Source organism: Aquarana catesbeiana, linkage group LG02 (assembly GCF_042186555.1).
Source record: "Aquarana catesbeiana isolate 2022-GZ linkage group LG02, ASM4218655v1, whole genome shotgun sequence".
In the NCBI taxonomy this organism is placed as follows: Eukaryota; Metazoa; Chordata; class Amphibia; order Anura; family Ranidae; genus Aquarana; species Aquarana catesbeiana.
In genome coordinates, this window is record NC_133325.1 from 646,300,353 (window position 1) to 646,316,650 (window position 16,298).

General features: G+C 41.6%; 1 protein-coding gene across 5 annotated transcripts in view; it reads left to right on the plus strand.

Moving 5' to 3' along the window:
- Positions 1-3,743: 3,743 nt before the first annotated feature.
- Positions 3,744-16,298, plus strand: part of CNKSR2 (connector enhancer of kinase suppressor of Ras 2) — a 465,074-nt gene continuing 452,519 nt past the window's right edge. For all 5 annotated transcript variants that reach the window (XM_073616493.1, XM_073616494.1, XM_073616495.1 and 2 more), the window contains exon 1: positions 3,744-4,145. In XM_073616493.1, the coding sequence (XP_073472594.1) occupies positions 4,082-4,145 (64 nt within the window). In that variant the 5' untranslated portion in view covers positions 3,744-4,081. The remainder of the gene's footprint in view (positions 4,146-16,298) is intronic.

Below are 16,298 nucleotides of genomic sequence, written 5' to 3' on the forward strand. Positions count from 1 at the left end.
CTACTACATGGGCATAAACCATACAATCGGGTAGCCTAGAAGGTAGGCAGTAGAAAAGACCAACGCGTTTCGAGACAGTGAATAAAATATAATCTTCATCAGGGACTGTTTATCACCTCTGAAATATAATATGAGGACATTGCTTTACAAAAATACCATATACCATTGAAGCAATTAATTACAGTGTTTAATAAATACCTATTGATACAAAAATATATAAACATACTGAACTTACATATCAAATAAATTGACAAGAAATTCCCTCAGCACCCAGAGCTCCTCCCAAATGTTTGCAAATGCCTTTCATCACAACAAAGGGGCCATAGGGTATGAAACCCAACAAGGGCAACAAAAAAAGGAGATCCACAATTGGTCCCACTCGTAATCAAGGAATGATCTGGAATCAAATTTTTGATTTCAGTTAAAAAATACACATAAACTAAACATGTTGGTATTTCCACAAAACAGAACCGGACTCCCCAGCAAGGGCAACGACAGAGTAACTACAGCTCAACCCCAAGGGGGTAAAAACAGCTGAGTCCCTATTTGCTCCCACATGGAGGGGACCGGTATCAGTACATAGGTGGAACACACATAAAAAAGAATTCAATGAAAAGAACCACACTTACATGTTGTAGTCTGGCAGTACCCGATTCAAAAAGGGGGGACTTAAATTATAGTAACCCCTACCAAGATACACCCAACCAAAGAGCAGGACCACCTATAAAGAGAATTATCAGGTTCAAATATAAGGTTCATGGGTTATTTGTAAAAGTGTCTCAGGGAAAACAGGTCACCCCAGTAAGGACAAACCCCCAAAAAGACAGCTGCCCACCCATCAAGGAGGAGGCTGCATAAATGGAGGCACCAAACATGATGGGAACCAAAACTGCATCCAGAGAAAGACACGAAAACATATTAAAATGTGCCAAATTTACCAACTATGAAATGCATAGTGCCTAAGTCCCAAACCAGACATAGGAGGTGTAATGGCATCTGAGTTGAAGGGACGATAAGATCTCCTAAGGTGTGATCCTAAACACACCAAGTGTAAAGGAAGAGGAAGAGAGACGCCCATACAGCCCCTGGCGTCTTCCTTAAAAACCCCCCAAAGAGATCCATGATGGGTCCGAGGGAGGCGCCTAAAGTTGACAAGACGAACTTGCTGCATGAGGGTGCCATTGTATAATAACCCCATTGCATAACTTAAGAAAGAATATGGAGGTGTGGGATTTAGCATTCGGTGGCGGAGCAGTGGATCACAGCAGGCGCACGTTGTATATTTTTTGAGTACAGTGCTCACCACCAAAGGAGCTGCTAAAGGATGAGTCCCCTGATTCCAGATGGCAAGGGCCTTTCAGGCAAGGCCACATCTTCTGACACACCAAAAAAAAAAAAAAAAAAAAGGGAGAGCAGCGCCATCTAATTGCAGAGGCTAGATGTTTTATTTTGCTGCCCACAAAGCAACATACAGAATGGCAATAGACAATGAGAGATAACAATTCTGTTCAACACCACAAACAACGAGAGGAGCTCTTAAAGTGTCTTTGTACCTGATCCCTAATCTAGGGAGATCCTAACTAAAAGGGCAACACTGGAACTGAAAGGTCCCACTGTCTCTTTAATCCCCACCTACTGGAAAGTCTATCATTAAATATTGGGACCCAAAGTTCCTTCCTTAGAGTACTCAGGTTTAAGGGTACATGGCATAAATAACCAAATTGCACCCCAAGGTAAGGTGACACCATCCTTTTAAGAAATGAGTAAGGAAGTTGTGGCCAGCGACCTCTTACCACCATACAGTCTGTGAACTGGATAACAAGGTTGTGGCCCATGGCCTCTCATCACTTTGCAGTCTATAATAAAGCTCTCTGGTGTCAGGAATCGGTGGTGATGGTGGCAGCCCAGCACCCTGGGATATCTCACAGAACCAGTGCGCCCTCTAGCATACTTTGCCTCTCTGACAACGGTATCCCAGTCTCTTTCTGACAGCGTGCAAACACTCACGACAGGCTCCTAATCTCACTCTAAGAGCCCTTTAACACTGACAGCGCAGCCGCGCTAGCGATAAAGCGCCACTAGTTTTAGTGGCGCTTTACTGTCGTTGTAGAGGCGATTTTTTTAATCCCCGCTAGCGACGGAATAAAGGTTTAAAAAGCGCCCACAAAGCACCACTGCCGAGTCGCTTCGCAAGCACTTCGGGGGCACTGCCCATGGATTTCAATGGGCAGGGGCGCTTTAGGAGGGGTGCTCTAAAGCGCCCCAAAGATGCTGCTTGCAGGACTTTTTTTAACGTCCTGCCAGCGCAGCGCCCCAGTGTGAAAGCACTCGGGCTTTCACACTGGCACTGCAGATGAGGCATTTTTGAGGCGCTTTACAGGCTCTATTTTTAGTGCTAAAGCGCCTGAAAAATGCCTCCAGTGTGAAAGGGGTCTAAGGTAATACACACTTAGATTGCCTCTCTCCAACATTCCCCTCATAAGTAGTATCAGACAGCTGCTCTTATATTTATGGCACTCCCATATTTATCAGATCTCTATAAATATTTCCCCAGCTGCTTAATCTGCTTTAACTGCCAATCTGTATTCTTGTTCGGGGTCGGTAACTCAAAGGGACCATTCACACAAGCAGGTGCGCCTTATGTACTATAATCACGGCCACCGGTGTGAGCTTTTTATGGGCGCTCATTGCACTCTTTACGTTTTTTTTCTTACTGTATTAAAATGTTCAAAGGCATGTTTCCACTGACCTTTTGCTGTGGATGAGAGGTGCGCTGCATTTTGATGCGTTTATGGACATTTTCATGCATTGCAGTGCAATATTATGCAAACACATTGCAAAAAAAAAATAAAAATCGCACTTCTATGCAACACAGAGAAAAAGCGTTCTGGTGTGAACATGACACATGGAAGACAAATGTTTTCACTGCAGGAAAACATGCAGAAAAAGCGCATAAAAATGCTCATAAGCGTGTACAAAAACCACACAGCAACACGCATGGAAATGTGCACAGATGCACTAAAGCTTTAGTGCATCTGTGCACATTTCCATGCGTGTTGTTGTGTGGTTTTTGTACATGCTTATGAGCATTTTTATGCGCTTTTTCTGCATGTTTTCCTGCATTTTTTTTTTCAAAGGCATGTTTCCACTGACCTTTTGCTGTGGATGAGAGGTGCGCTGCATTTTGATGCGTTTATGGACATTTCTGTGCATTGCAGTGCAATATTATGCAAACACGTTGCAAATAAAAAAAAAAAAAAAAAATCTCACTTCTATGCAACACAGAGTAAAAGCGTTCTGGTGTGAACATGACACATGGCAGACTATTGCTTTCTGTGTCACTGCCATCACCTGCGTTTTATGGCATTGGCTGCATGAAGTGTAGATGAGCCCTTACGGTATTTCTCAGCATACTGCAAAAGGCAATAATAATGTACAAGATGAGGAAACGCTTAAAGATTACACCTTCAGCCAGAGATGATAATCAACAGGTTGCTGTTGGTTACGGAACGCCGCTCTTTGTTCTAGGACATATATTTGAAATCAGAGGCGTGCGCATAAAAAAAAAAAATTAAAATTGTTTTATTCTGCAGCTTTGCTCTGTGGTCAGTGCGAAGAACAGGGACTGACCATGGAGCATTCATACAGAAGAGCTACTGTCAAAAGAAACAGAAGAGTTGGTGGTGGAATCTTTGTGGCTGGGGGTGGAGGGATGATGTCATGTAGGGAGGGGAGGGGGGGTGTTAGGTGGGAGAAAAGAGTGAAGAGAGAAAGGGCTGCCTGCTTGGAGTGACTGGTGTGAAGCAGCATTGTGCACAGTGTGGAGAGGCGTGCTCTGTCCAGCAGTATGAGAACTGATGCTGCTTATGGAAGCATGTACTGAGCACCACTGGACAGCGACATCCCAGCATTGCTGACATCCACAGCTGCTTTCCACCCAGCCTAAGAACCGTCTGCTAAAAGACAAAGCTTGCTCTTGTGCTGCTGCCAGTTCTAAGAGCCTGGGAGGCTGACAAGGCTTTGGGCTGTACATAACATCTCTTTGGTATCTGTGGCTAATCAAACCCTGGCAAAGTTTAATATGGCATTGATTATGGAACCTGTGAGTAAATGGTCCCCGAGCCAAGTGGTGGACTGGATGAAAGGTACTGTGCATGTCCTTCTTGCCTTTTTTTGACGTCCTGGTGAGCGTCTGTCGTAAATGTGTTATGATGTCCCATTAGCTGACGATTGTTTATGATCCCGCTGTGGATTGTGTTACTACAGATAATTGCCATGACCTGTGCGCATCAAGGCGCAAGACCTGAGCGAGGAAACGTGGGAACTCCCCCCCCCCCCCCGTTGCATACGCTATGGAGATCCTAGTAGACCGGGCATACCTCATTATAGACCTGTGGTACCATTGAGAGTTTTTAATTTTAGAAAAATTGTCAATGGAGAAGGAGTGTGGGTGTTTTTTTTTTTATTTTGGGTGCAATGGGCTTTAAATGGGCCTGGAGGGTTACAGAAGCCCCTTTCAACTAGCCTAGACCTGGGGTGAGGGACAACCCTTCCCTTCCTTAGATTTACATTTTCTCAGAAAAGGGGGGGGGGGGGGGGACATGTAAAATAAATAAAAAACGGCTCACAAATAAGTAAAAACAGCACCAAAAGAAATGAGCTAAACTACCTTAAATATACCCTTAAGAAAAAATAAAACCCTTCCCTTTTATTAGGTTTTACATTTTCATAGAAAACGAGAATAAAAAAACAAAAACAGGTAAAACATATATAAAACGGCTCCCAAATAAGTGAAAACGGCACCAAAAGAAATGAGCTAAACTACCTTAAATATACCCTTAAGAAAAAAAAAAAAAGACCCCTTCCCTTTTTATAAGTTTCACATTTTCACAGTAAGGGGGGGAAAAATATTAAATTAAACCTGTAAAAAATAAAAAAACAGCCCCAAAGGAAATAAGCTAAACTACCTTTTAAATATACCCTTAAGAGGAAAAAAAAGCCTTCCCTTCATTTGTTTTTACATTTTCACAGCAAAAGGGGGGGGGGGGGGCGTGGGGACTGTAAAATAATAAATATAAAACGGCTCCCAAATCAAGTAAAAACCGCACCAAAAGAAATAAGCTAAACTACCTTAAATATATCCTTAGGAGAAAAAAACAAAAAACAAAAACATTTTCTTCATTAGTCTTACATTTTCACAGTAAGGGGGGGAAGTAAAATAATAAATATAAAACAGTACCCAAAATAATGATCAAATAAAAACAGTACCAAAGGAAATAAGCAAAACTACGTTAAATATACCCTTAGGAAAAAAAAAAAAAAAAACACAACCCTTCCCTTTTTATTCATTTTACATTTTCACAGCAGGGGGGGGGGGGGGGAACTACAATAATTAATATAAAACCGTACCCAAATAATGATCAAATAAAAACGGCACCAAAAGAAATAAGTTAAACTACCTTTTAAATATACTCTCAGAAAGTAATTTACCTTTTTAATGATTCCACACCTTCTACATACATCCCAACCTCGTTATATGAAATTGGCAGATTTCAGTTTGGCAAAATGACACCTATGAAGTCACTCCACTCATCCCTACACTTGTGTTGGTGATGAACAGGGGACCATAGTACTTTACCTGCCAACACTGAACTTATTCCTACCTTTTTCTATCTGCTTTGCTATCAATCTCACCCCAGTTCTTGTTCTTTTACCATTTTCTAGGAAATCCCTTACACCTTTTAAAATAAATGCACATACATGAAATGCATTTTTTGCCTAATAAAGTAGGCCACAAGCAATTAACCGCAGTTGTATTTTTTTTTCCTATATGGACTACATGGGTTAATTAAACTAATTGCCTAATTAAGACTGATGTGAAATACAGATTGCTTCCCAGATCCACTTGTCCTCTTTTAATGTTTGCGTGTGCTGTGAGCGCTCTTGGGATTCATCAAAGACTTTTCAGTGCAAAATACAAAATTGGGGCAGTGAAATGGTGCCAGGTCTATTCTAGAAATCCTCTGTCTTTAGGAACCAAGGGGATCTTCTGAATGGATAGGTTTAATGCAGGGTTCTGCTGCCAAGAGACATTGATTAATGACCCTTTAATTTTTTTATTTATTTTTTGCGTGGGTGTGGAGAGTTAACCCTTCGCGCTGTAGTCTTTCTTTGCAGGTTCCTCTAAAATAGGTGCGTGTGTGGTTTATTAACTGGCATCCTTTGACAGTTTGCTTGAGTGTTTGGCTCTATTTCTGTACCTTAGTTACCAGGAGCTTTAGGAGTCCATATGATGGTAAGATTGACTATTGAATGCAAACCTTGATATTAGCATAGCTCATGTACATACGTGTACTATGTTCATTTTATTTGAAGTTGGATATCTTGCTACAGCAAAAGTGCACCTTTGAAAGGCATTATTTTAGATGTTCCTCAATCTAGTTAGTTCATTATTTGTATTGCAGTCACAATTTTGGGGCTTCTGAATTTTGCCTCTTTTAATGACGTACTCCTATATCAAAAAGTGTTTTGGCAAATGAAATGAATCTGGATTTGCGATTTAAAGTATTACTTGGTAGCAGGAATTCATTTAACCACCTCAATACAGGCCACTTTCACCCCCTTCCTGTCCAGGCCTTTTTTTAGCTTTCAGCGCTGTCGCACTTTGAATGACAACTGCGAGGTCGTGAAACACTGTACCCAAATATATATATATATTTTTTTTTTTCTTTTTCTTCACATAGAGCTTTCTTTTGTTGGTATTTAATCACTGCTGGGTTTTGTTTGTTTTTAAAAAATAAGTTGTTTTTTTTTTTTTTTCCCCCTCCCTTCCTTCGCTGATGGGCACTGATGAGGAGGCACTAATGTGCCGCACTGATTGGTGGCACTGGTGGGGCTTTCCTGTAATAGGGGCACTGATGATCGGTGCCCTGGTCTCCTCTGCGAGGAGCTGCTGCTGATCGACACTCCTCGCCACACACTGTCAGTGTGAGGCGAGGAGAGCTGATTCACGGCACTCGGGTATTTTACATGTGACCAGCTGTGATTGGACGCAGCGATCACATGGTTAAAGAGCCGCAACTCTCTACAGAGATCGTGGTCGCCGTGCTGCACGCCCCCGTCATAGCGGCCGTCCTGGGGCACCGTTATGAAGTTCTCCCAGAACAGGAGCCGCACTGTCCCTCTGTCATTTGACGGTGGGGAGGCGGCAAGCGATTAAAAAGGTTATATTGAGACTGAAGATGAGTATTAAACAAAAGTTGATTCGTGAAAACGTAAAGTGGTATTAATCTGAAAGTGATATATGAAGTTTAAAAATAAAAAGGTAATATATTGCAGTTTACCATTTTTTAAATGTGTAGGCTGTTTTCATCTTCTTTTATTTCATTTTTTACCCAGTGGTCTGGCCAGTAACACACTTTGGGGAAATTTACTAAAACTTGTGCACACAGAATCTGGTGAAACTGTGCATAGTAACCAATCAGCTTCTAACTTCAACTTGTTCAATTAAGCTTTGACGATAAAACCTTGAAGCTGATTGGCTATTTACACAGCTATACCAGATTCTGTGAGCTACAGTTTTAGTAACTCTCCCCCTTTTCTGTATTGGGGTGGCTCTGTTCCACTGGAAGAAAATGGGGACACATTTGCCATCAATATTATCAGTTTGGGGAGAAAGCAGTGTTGTGATGCACTAGAAGAATTAGGCCTAGTTCACTGTACTGTACTGTAGTGTAGTGTATGACAACACAAGGGCTGTATTTTCCTGCATAGTGATGCACGGATGTACTGTGCAGGCAGTTCCATTCATTTTAATTGGGACACAGCGGTTGCACAGATCCAGTCAGGGCTCCCGATTTGACAGCCTTGAGCGCAGATGGTGTGCATTCAGGGCTATGCACCCGCACCTCCACAGCTGTCAAATTTGAGTGGGATTGTGCCGGACAGATCGGACACCTAACTGACATTTTTGACACTTTTTTGGGTGACATTATTGCAGTGATCAGTGCTAAAAAATATGCACTGTTATTGTACTAATGACACTGGCAGGGAAGGGGTTAACATCAGGGGCGATCAAGGGGTTAAATGTGTTCCCTGCAGGTGTTTTCGACTTTATGGGGGACTGTGTGACAGAATCTGTGTGACCTCCCCTGTCAGAACAGAGATCTGCCTTGTTTACACAGGCAGATCCCCATTCTGTCACTGTGGGGAACTATCGCGGGTGGCCGGCAGACATCGAGCCCGTCAGACCCGCTGATTGGCTCGACCAATGGGAGCGCCCACAAAAGCGAGTTTACGAGCCGACGTACAGCTACGGCTATTCGCAGGATCGTGCCAACCTGCTACAGTATAATGACGGCGGCTGGTCGGCAAGCGGTTAAAGCAAGTTGAAAAGTAACAATTGCTGGCAGGATCAGAAGGTAAAAATAAAAGTGGGGGGGAGAGTCTAAAAAAAAAAAATAAAACATGATGCATTCACCACATCTAAGAATTGGTAAGCTTCAACATCTGAATTTTTTTATTTTAGATTTTAGATTGTAGAGGGATTAGAACACCTATCAGGTATTTATTGCTGTATGTGCCCTTTTAGAGAGATTCACCCTCTGTCCTGTGTACCATTGTCACGGAGAGCCAAAGTAAAAGAGAATAGAAATTTTGAGTTGTCACCAGACGGAAAATGGAGGAGATATTTCCAACGGGGACACTAATTCTGTTGAAAACCCAGGAATTTCCCTATTTGGATGAATTTCCTATTGCTTCCCGTTTTTTGGCTATAGGACAAGAACTGAAGTGAAATCACCACAATTTTCCCAGATAGGTGGAAAATAAAACCCTCCCTTTACTCTATCCAAAATGGGGAAACAAGTTTTGCCTCTTGTTCAGTTTGCTTGTAAATCAAGAATGCATGTTGGTCTCGTATAGTTGCCCCATTTAATGAGGACATTCTTTACATATTCTGTGGATTTCTATTTGAATATCTTTTTCTTTATTTTTTCTTTTTTTTTTTTTTTCTTCTCAAGAAGCGTATCAATTTGTACTGTACCTGTTACTTCCAGTCACAGGGGTAGGCAACCTCAGCCCTCCATCTGTCGTGAAACTACAAGTCCCATGAGACATTGCAAGACCCTGACAATCGCAGGCATGACTCCTAGAGGCAGAGGCTGATGGGATTTGTAGTTTCACCACAGGTGGAGTGCTGAGGTTGCCTACCCTGTCAAAGACTTATCCTGTGACCCTTCAGATACTAATAAGCTAATTGTTCCAGCATGAAGCGACGGGGTGTAACTAGGGTTGCCACCTCATCCCTTTAAACCCAAACACGTATGAACTACACAGGTTCTGAGGCTAATTTAATGCAGATAAGGCACCAAGTGAGTTTAATTACCACCTTAACCACTTCAGCCCCGGAAGGATTTACCCCCTTCCTGACCAGAGCGTTTTTTGCGATTCAGCACTGTGTCGTTTTAACTGACAAGTGCGTGGTTGTGCGACGTGGCTCCCAAACAAAATTGACATCCTTTTTTCCCCACAAATAGAGGTTTCTTTTGGTGGTATTTGATCACCTCTGCTATTTTTTATTTTTTTGCGCTATAAACAAAATAAGAGCGACAATTTTGAAAAAAAAACGCATTATTTTACATTTTGCTATAATAAATATCCCCCAAAAATATATGACAAGTTTTTTTTTTTTCCTCAGTTTAGGCTGATATGTATTCTTCTACATATTTTTGGTAAAAAAAAATCGCAATAAGCGTTTATTGATTGGTTTGCGCAAAAGTTATAGTGTTTACAAAATAGGGGATAGTTTTATGGCATTTTTATTAATTTTCCTTTTTTTTTTTTTTTTTTTTTTTTTTTTTTACTAGTAATGGCGGCGATCAGCAATTTTTTATTGTGACTGCGACATTATGGCGGACACGTCTGACTTTTTTGACACATTTTTGGGACCATTGCCATTTTATAGAGCAATCAGTGCTGTAAAAAAAATGCACTGATTCCTGTGTAAATGACACTGGTAGTGAAGGGGTTACCCACTCGGGGGCGGGGAGGGGTTAAGTCAGTACTAGAGATGTGTTCAAACTGTAGAGGGGATGGGCTGTGTGTGACACGTCACTGATCTCTGCTCCCGATGACAGAGAGCAGAGATCAGTGACACTGTCACTAGGCAGAACGGGGGAGATGCTGTTTACAACGGCATCTCCCCGTTCGTCCGTTCCGTGAGGCGATCGCGGGTATCCCAGTGGCGATCGAGTCCGCGGGACCCACGACCTGACTCACGGAGCTCGTGGCAGGAGCACGCGTGCACGGCGGCAAATTCAAAGTAACGTACAGGTACGTTACTTTGCGCAGCTGTGCCATTCTGCTGACTTATATCTACAGAAGGCGGTCGGCAAGTGGTTAATCAGCCACAGAACCTGTGTAATCAATATGTGTTCGGGTTTAAAGAGATGAGATGGTAACTCTTGCCGGCATGTGTGCACTCCTGGACGCTGCCTCTGCAGCTAAAGGGGAAGCGGTTGGTTTTACCACCCCTCAACCACTAGTGTGGGCCCTTAGAGTCCTTTTGACACAGGTGTCAGTTAACGTCATCAGTTAAGTCATGTCTTTTTAACTAAGAAAAAACTGATGAATATTGATTCATATTGAATCAGTTTGCACATGTTCAGTTTTTTTATCCATTTTATATAATTTTTTTTTTTTTTTTTTTTTTTTTTTTTTGTTTGTTGAGGAAACTAATCCTAGGTGACAAAGGTACAATTAAAAAAAAATGTTTCTTTCCTAAAAACAGACCTAAATGAATATCTGCTTACGTCCGTTCAGATCCGTCTAAATGGAAAAACATTCAGTCTTGTGGTGTTTTTTAAAAAGGAAATAAACGCAAATATAGGTGGATGTTAGACCCCTTTCACACCGGTGATCCAATCAGGTCTGCCTGTCAGTTTTTCAGGTGGACCTGATTTTGGTAGTCCATGCATCCCTATGGACAGGTGGGTATACACGGTATCATCCGCCCGCTCAGCTCTGATCAGAATGGATTCCACATGAAATCCTCCCCTCGTGAAAGGAGCCTAAATGGATGATCATCCATCTACATTGCGCAAGCCCATAGGGATGAATTGCTGTCTATTTTGCACACGAAAACTTCTATGCAGGCACACAGCTTGTTGAGAGCAGGCTGAAGGTGCATCTCCCACACCTATTCCATTAAGCAATTTAAAGAACCGTGATGTCCAAAAAAAGAAAAACATAACTTTAGTAGCAAATTTTTACTTTACAGATTCCATATCAATAAAATATGATTTTGATAGATTCTTCTGCTCTGTAAACCACTTTTTTGTTCTATTGAATAAGCTTGTTTGGTACTGTACACACAGAATTTTTGAATCATAGCCTAGAGATGTAAGTTGTCATTTCTGCAAACATTTCAGGCTCGGTTCACGCTGGTGCGATGTGGGAACCACCGCAATTCCTGTGTGGGTTCCCATATCGCATCTGAATTGTGGGCAGTTCAGACTGAGGTCTGCGAACTGCTGCGGTTGTCAATATAAAGTTACTGACAGCCCCAAATCGGTTTGCAGAACGCATTACGAACTGTGGAATCAGATCGCAGGGGTCTGAACACTCATGCGATCCAATACCAGTGTGTACTAAAACAAGGGTCCTGCACCATTTTTGATGCGAATGTGATGCGATTTTCAGCCATACAAACTGTATATAGCTGACTAAATTTGCGTCACACAGACATTGCATGTGATGTGCACAGCAATGCGGTGTCCAGGATCACATAAGTATGAACCCATCCTCAAAAAGCATTGAGCTGTTTTCATGAAACCCTTAAGTCATACTTTAGTTGCATTTGGGGGGTGTCCAATACAGGTCTTAAGCTGGCCATACACTAGTAGAATTTTGTTTAGAATGTTTTGTTTTTCCTTTATAAAAAAAAAAAAAAAAAAAAATCATTAGTAGGTTCAAATCCGCATTCGTTTCTGACCACAGTGACAAGAAAATTTGAAGAAGCTGGATGGAAATTTCTTTCATTCAAGGTTCGCGGGCTCTGGTGCTGTGATTGGCCGGATCTACGATGACGTCACTCCCGCACATGCGCCGCCATTCACTGCACGTTCCTTCAGAGCGCATGTGCCAGTGATGTCACTGGCTGCATGCACTGAAAATATCTCCTAAAATTTACAGGTTTAGGTGATATTTTCAATATCTATAGGCTTACCTATAGGTAACAGTTTGCAGAGGAAGTTTGCTTCCTTTTTAACATAATTATTATTTTTGAATTACAATTACTGTTTTTCAACTTCCTGGTTGAGTGAGGCACTGGTGATGTAGCCAGGGTCTCACAGATGCATCTTGGCAAGCTCCTGACACATATTCCTGGAGGCAATTCCAGAGTTATAGGCAAAGTTCCAGGAAGTAAAGGGAGATTAATTTGCCCTTAGTAAAAATGGCCACCGTGAGAAGACCAGGGAAGAAAAGAAAAATAAAGTATGCAAAGAATAAAACCCTCCAATTCTCTTTAGCAGTGATGGCTAACCTTGGCACCCCAGATGTTTTGGAACTACATTTCCCATGATGCTCATGCACTCTGTAGTGTATTTGAGCATCATGGGAAATGTAGTTCCAAAACATCTGGGGTGCCAAGGTTCACCATCACTGCTCTAAAGGCATTTGTTTTTTGAATGCCATTACTAGACATTTCTAAAGGTTCCTTTGTTATTTTTATTAAAAATTATATGAAATGGTTCTTTAAAAAAAACTTTTTTTTTTTCTTGTCAGTCAGCGCCCTCTACTCTGCCCCTCCAGAGCTTACTGGAGTGCCAGGCTGTGGAGGGGGCATCACACTGAGAAGCTGAGCCAGTTACCAATCATTGATCATTGTCTGGATCCTTCCAGAGCCTGGATTGGCTCTGTGACATCAGCTGACAATGGGCTTTTGCCCACTGTCTGCTGATTCTGGGTCACGAGAGCATAAGACCAGCCATAGATGGTTCTAATTTCAGCAGGTTCGATCAACTTGGGTACAACCAGCCTGCCAAATATCAGAATACTTTATTAATCACCAGGGGAAAATTTCAAAAGAAAAAACATTTTACATAGATTATTGCTAGCAGCTGGTATAGGCGCTAGTAATAATCACAGCCTTGTCCTGGCAGGATGGCCTCCCCCACAAGAAGAATAAAAAGGCTCCGCGGCAGGGATTCCACAGTGTCAGCACTGTCTGTGTTGAAGGGGGGAATTAAGCAAATTTCTTTCCTGCAACCCGTTGTATGTATAGCCTGCCTAAGTACGTACACTCCTGTGACCCAGAAAAAAAAATCTTTGGCCATACTTCTCTTTGAACCAATTATTCACTGGTGGTGAATCGGTCATTGTCATTTAAAATTTAAACTGATAATTTTCCTAAAGTGAATGTTCGGGGGAATGTCGGATTTAACAATTTTATGAATATAAGCCAAAAGCTGGATACACACTATATACAATTTTCTGTAGATTGTTTCCTTCAGATTTACCAAAACGATATAATATGAGGTCAAACCTTAAGAGTTTAAATTTGTATGCAATGAGGCAGGTTCTTGCACTATATGGTTTTGGTAAATCTAAAGGAAATCGGACAACAAAAGTTGTATAGTGTGTATGGAGTCTACCTCGAAAATAAAAAAAATAGCTTTGGGTTTATTGACCCTTTTTATATAGTGCCGTGATGGATATTTCTTTCTAAAGAAGGCTCTTAATGATTTTGGCAGTACCATTCTCTTAATTGAGGTTTCTTTATCACAGAAGAAATTGGAGACTCACACATTTCACCCACTTTGGAAAAAAAAATAAAAAAATTGTATTTCTGGAAAAAAAAATGAGATTGTGATTTTGTCCGTTTAGCATAAAGGAGAACTCCACCAGAAGCTGCTTGACACTATTCAGCAACTAGTAGTTGCTGAGACAATGATACATTGCATGTGATATTCAATTTATTGAAAATATATCTGGTGAACTGTGGATAACTTTCTACTTGGAAGAGAATGAAAATGAATGCTAATTATGTACAGTCTATCGAAAATAAATCCTATATTTATTGTCCGCCTATGATAACATGTAGACACCTACAATTAAATGCTTCATGGCTCAATTATAATATTTCTTTCAAAACATAATTCACCAGCATACACAACATAATATAGTTGAAAATAAACAATACAATATTTAAAACATTAAGTGCTATGTTCAGCAAAATCATGTGCATGTGATTGGATTTCATAGAGGCTCCAACAGTACTAACTTGAAGTGCCTATTTACACTGTTGCTGTGCATTAATACTCAATATGTTGTATCTGTAGCGCTTACCCCCGAAGGAGTGGCTGAATAATTGTTATATCCGTAATTCACATTTACCACCCAACCCATCACAGCCCATAAATTCAGAAACACAGTCCATAATGCTTTTTCTCTTGCTTTATTAAATAACTTGAACTGGGATAGGAGAAGGACTTCTTTTGAGATGCTCTTTTGTTGCATTATCATCTTTTCACTGTCTCTTATGGATGAACTAGAATCATTGCGGATCATAGGAAATCACTTTATGTGATTTCTTCAATCGGGGAAGATGGAAGTAGATTTGATAGAGAATAATCGAAAGAGTCACTCTGAATAATATCTTCATCTGCAGAACTTTTCAAGAACAGTCTGTATCTCTGTATGTGTGCTTGCAGCTTTACCGCTACCTTTTTACCACTACTTCTCATCTGCATGGTAATTCCAAGTTGAGCTAAAGAAAAGTCACTCTGAATAACTCCTCCCGCTTGACTGATTGGAATCCCGGGGCATTGCTGAACCCAAAGTCACAGGCCATCACCGCCTGTCTCACTGAATTGCGTACCAACATCTCTCAGCCTCTGGCAGTACCCTTCCCTTGGGCTTTCACTTACGTGATCAATAGTCAATGTGCCACTCATAAACGATCGATCGCCCAGTTTCCTTCTGCTTTGTTGCTGCTACTTCTGCAATGATTCTTTGTTCCCTTATCTCCTTTATGGCCCGCTCCCTTCCCCGCAAGGGCGGCCAACGACACCAGCAACTACATGCTGTACGGTGTCGTCTCTTCCTCCTATGGAGACCGGTTCCCCACCCTTCTCGAAACCTCTCCCCTCCGGGAACTAGGCTGGCTCCTCCAAGCTCAACCAGGAAGACTCCAAAATAACCACTCCCTCCGACCATGTGACTCAGCTTTTATATGAGAATCCTGGGACATTGCCCAACAAATTTAATGATTGGCTGAGACTCGCATATAAACTACCTGCCACTCAAATCCCAAATAAACAAAACAGGCCTGCGGTAATGGTACAAGCCTGCCTAAATTTACCTGACGTTGTAAACTAGCAAAAAGGTCACCTACATAAAAGTAGTTGCCTGCTACATATCTAACACGCACTGAATTAAGGCAACCTATTGAAATGGTCTCACACAGTGAGTTAGAAAGGTTGTAGTCTAATATGCTTGGAGTAGAGGGCATTATTACAAGCTCGGAGTTGAGATTCCTACCTCTACATTGAAGCGTGGCAGATGGCAAGTGCTTTCTAAAAAGAAAAAAGCTGATAAGTGCTGTGACAGACCCAACCAGAACAGATGCTTTTGGAGGGGGCTACAGGGTCGCATCTTGCCTACTGACTATGGGCCCTGGCTTTTTAAGGGACTCTATTCTTGGAAGGTGTGTGCCTGGGGGACCCATGGAGTGGTCTTGCTTCGGATTCAAGTCCATGTCTCCCCACAACACACAGACTCTGGGAATCTAGGACCAGGATTCATATGTAGGGCCTCTATGCCCAAACCAGCAATAACTGCTTTAGACTGTGAGACTCAGAGCAGATGTTAACATAATCGGTTCAAACCAACCTGATACTGGGGTCTCCTGCTATATTCTGTTTAAGGTGTTATGAGTGTCTTTGTCCCATTGTGTGAATTCCCATTGATAATTGAGTCTTATTAATAAAATCATATACATACATACACTTTTTTTTTTTTTTTTTTTCTGTCTGCTCACCTCTTGGAGAAGTAATTAATTTTGTGTTCACTTTACCTTGTTGTCGAACCATTGTGGGATGTTTATTTATAAGTGAAGTGAAGTAGGAGGGGGGGGGGGGAGGGGAGAGGGAAGAATGAAAACAGGTCAAGTAGTAGTGGTAAAGCAGTAAGTATATACTTAAAAAGGACTACCTAATGTGTGTGTGTGTGTGTGTGTGTGTGTGTGTGTGTGTGTGTGTGTGTGTGTGTGGGGGGGGGGGAGAAAAAGGGAAGTT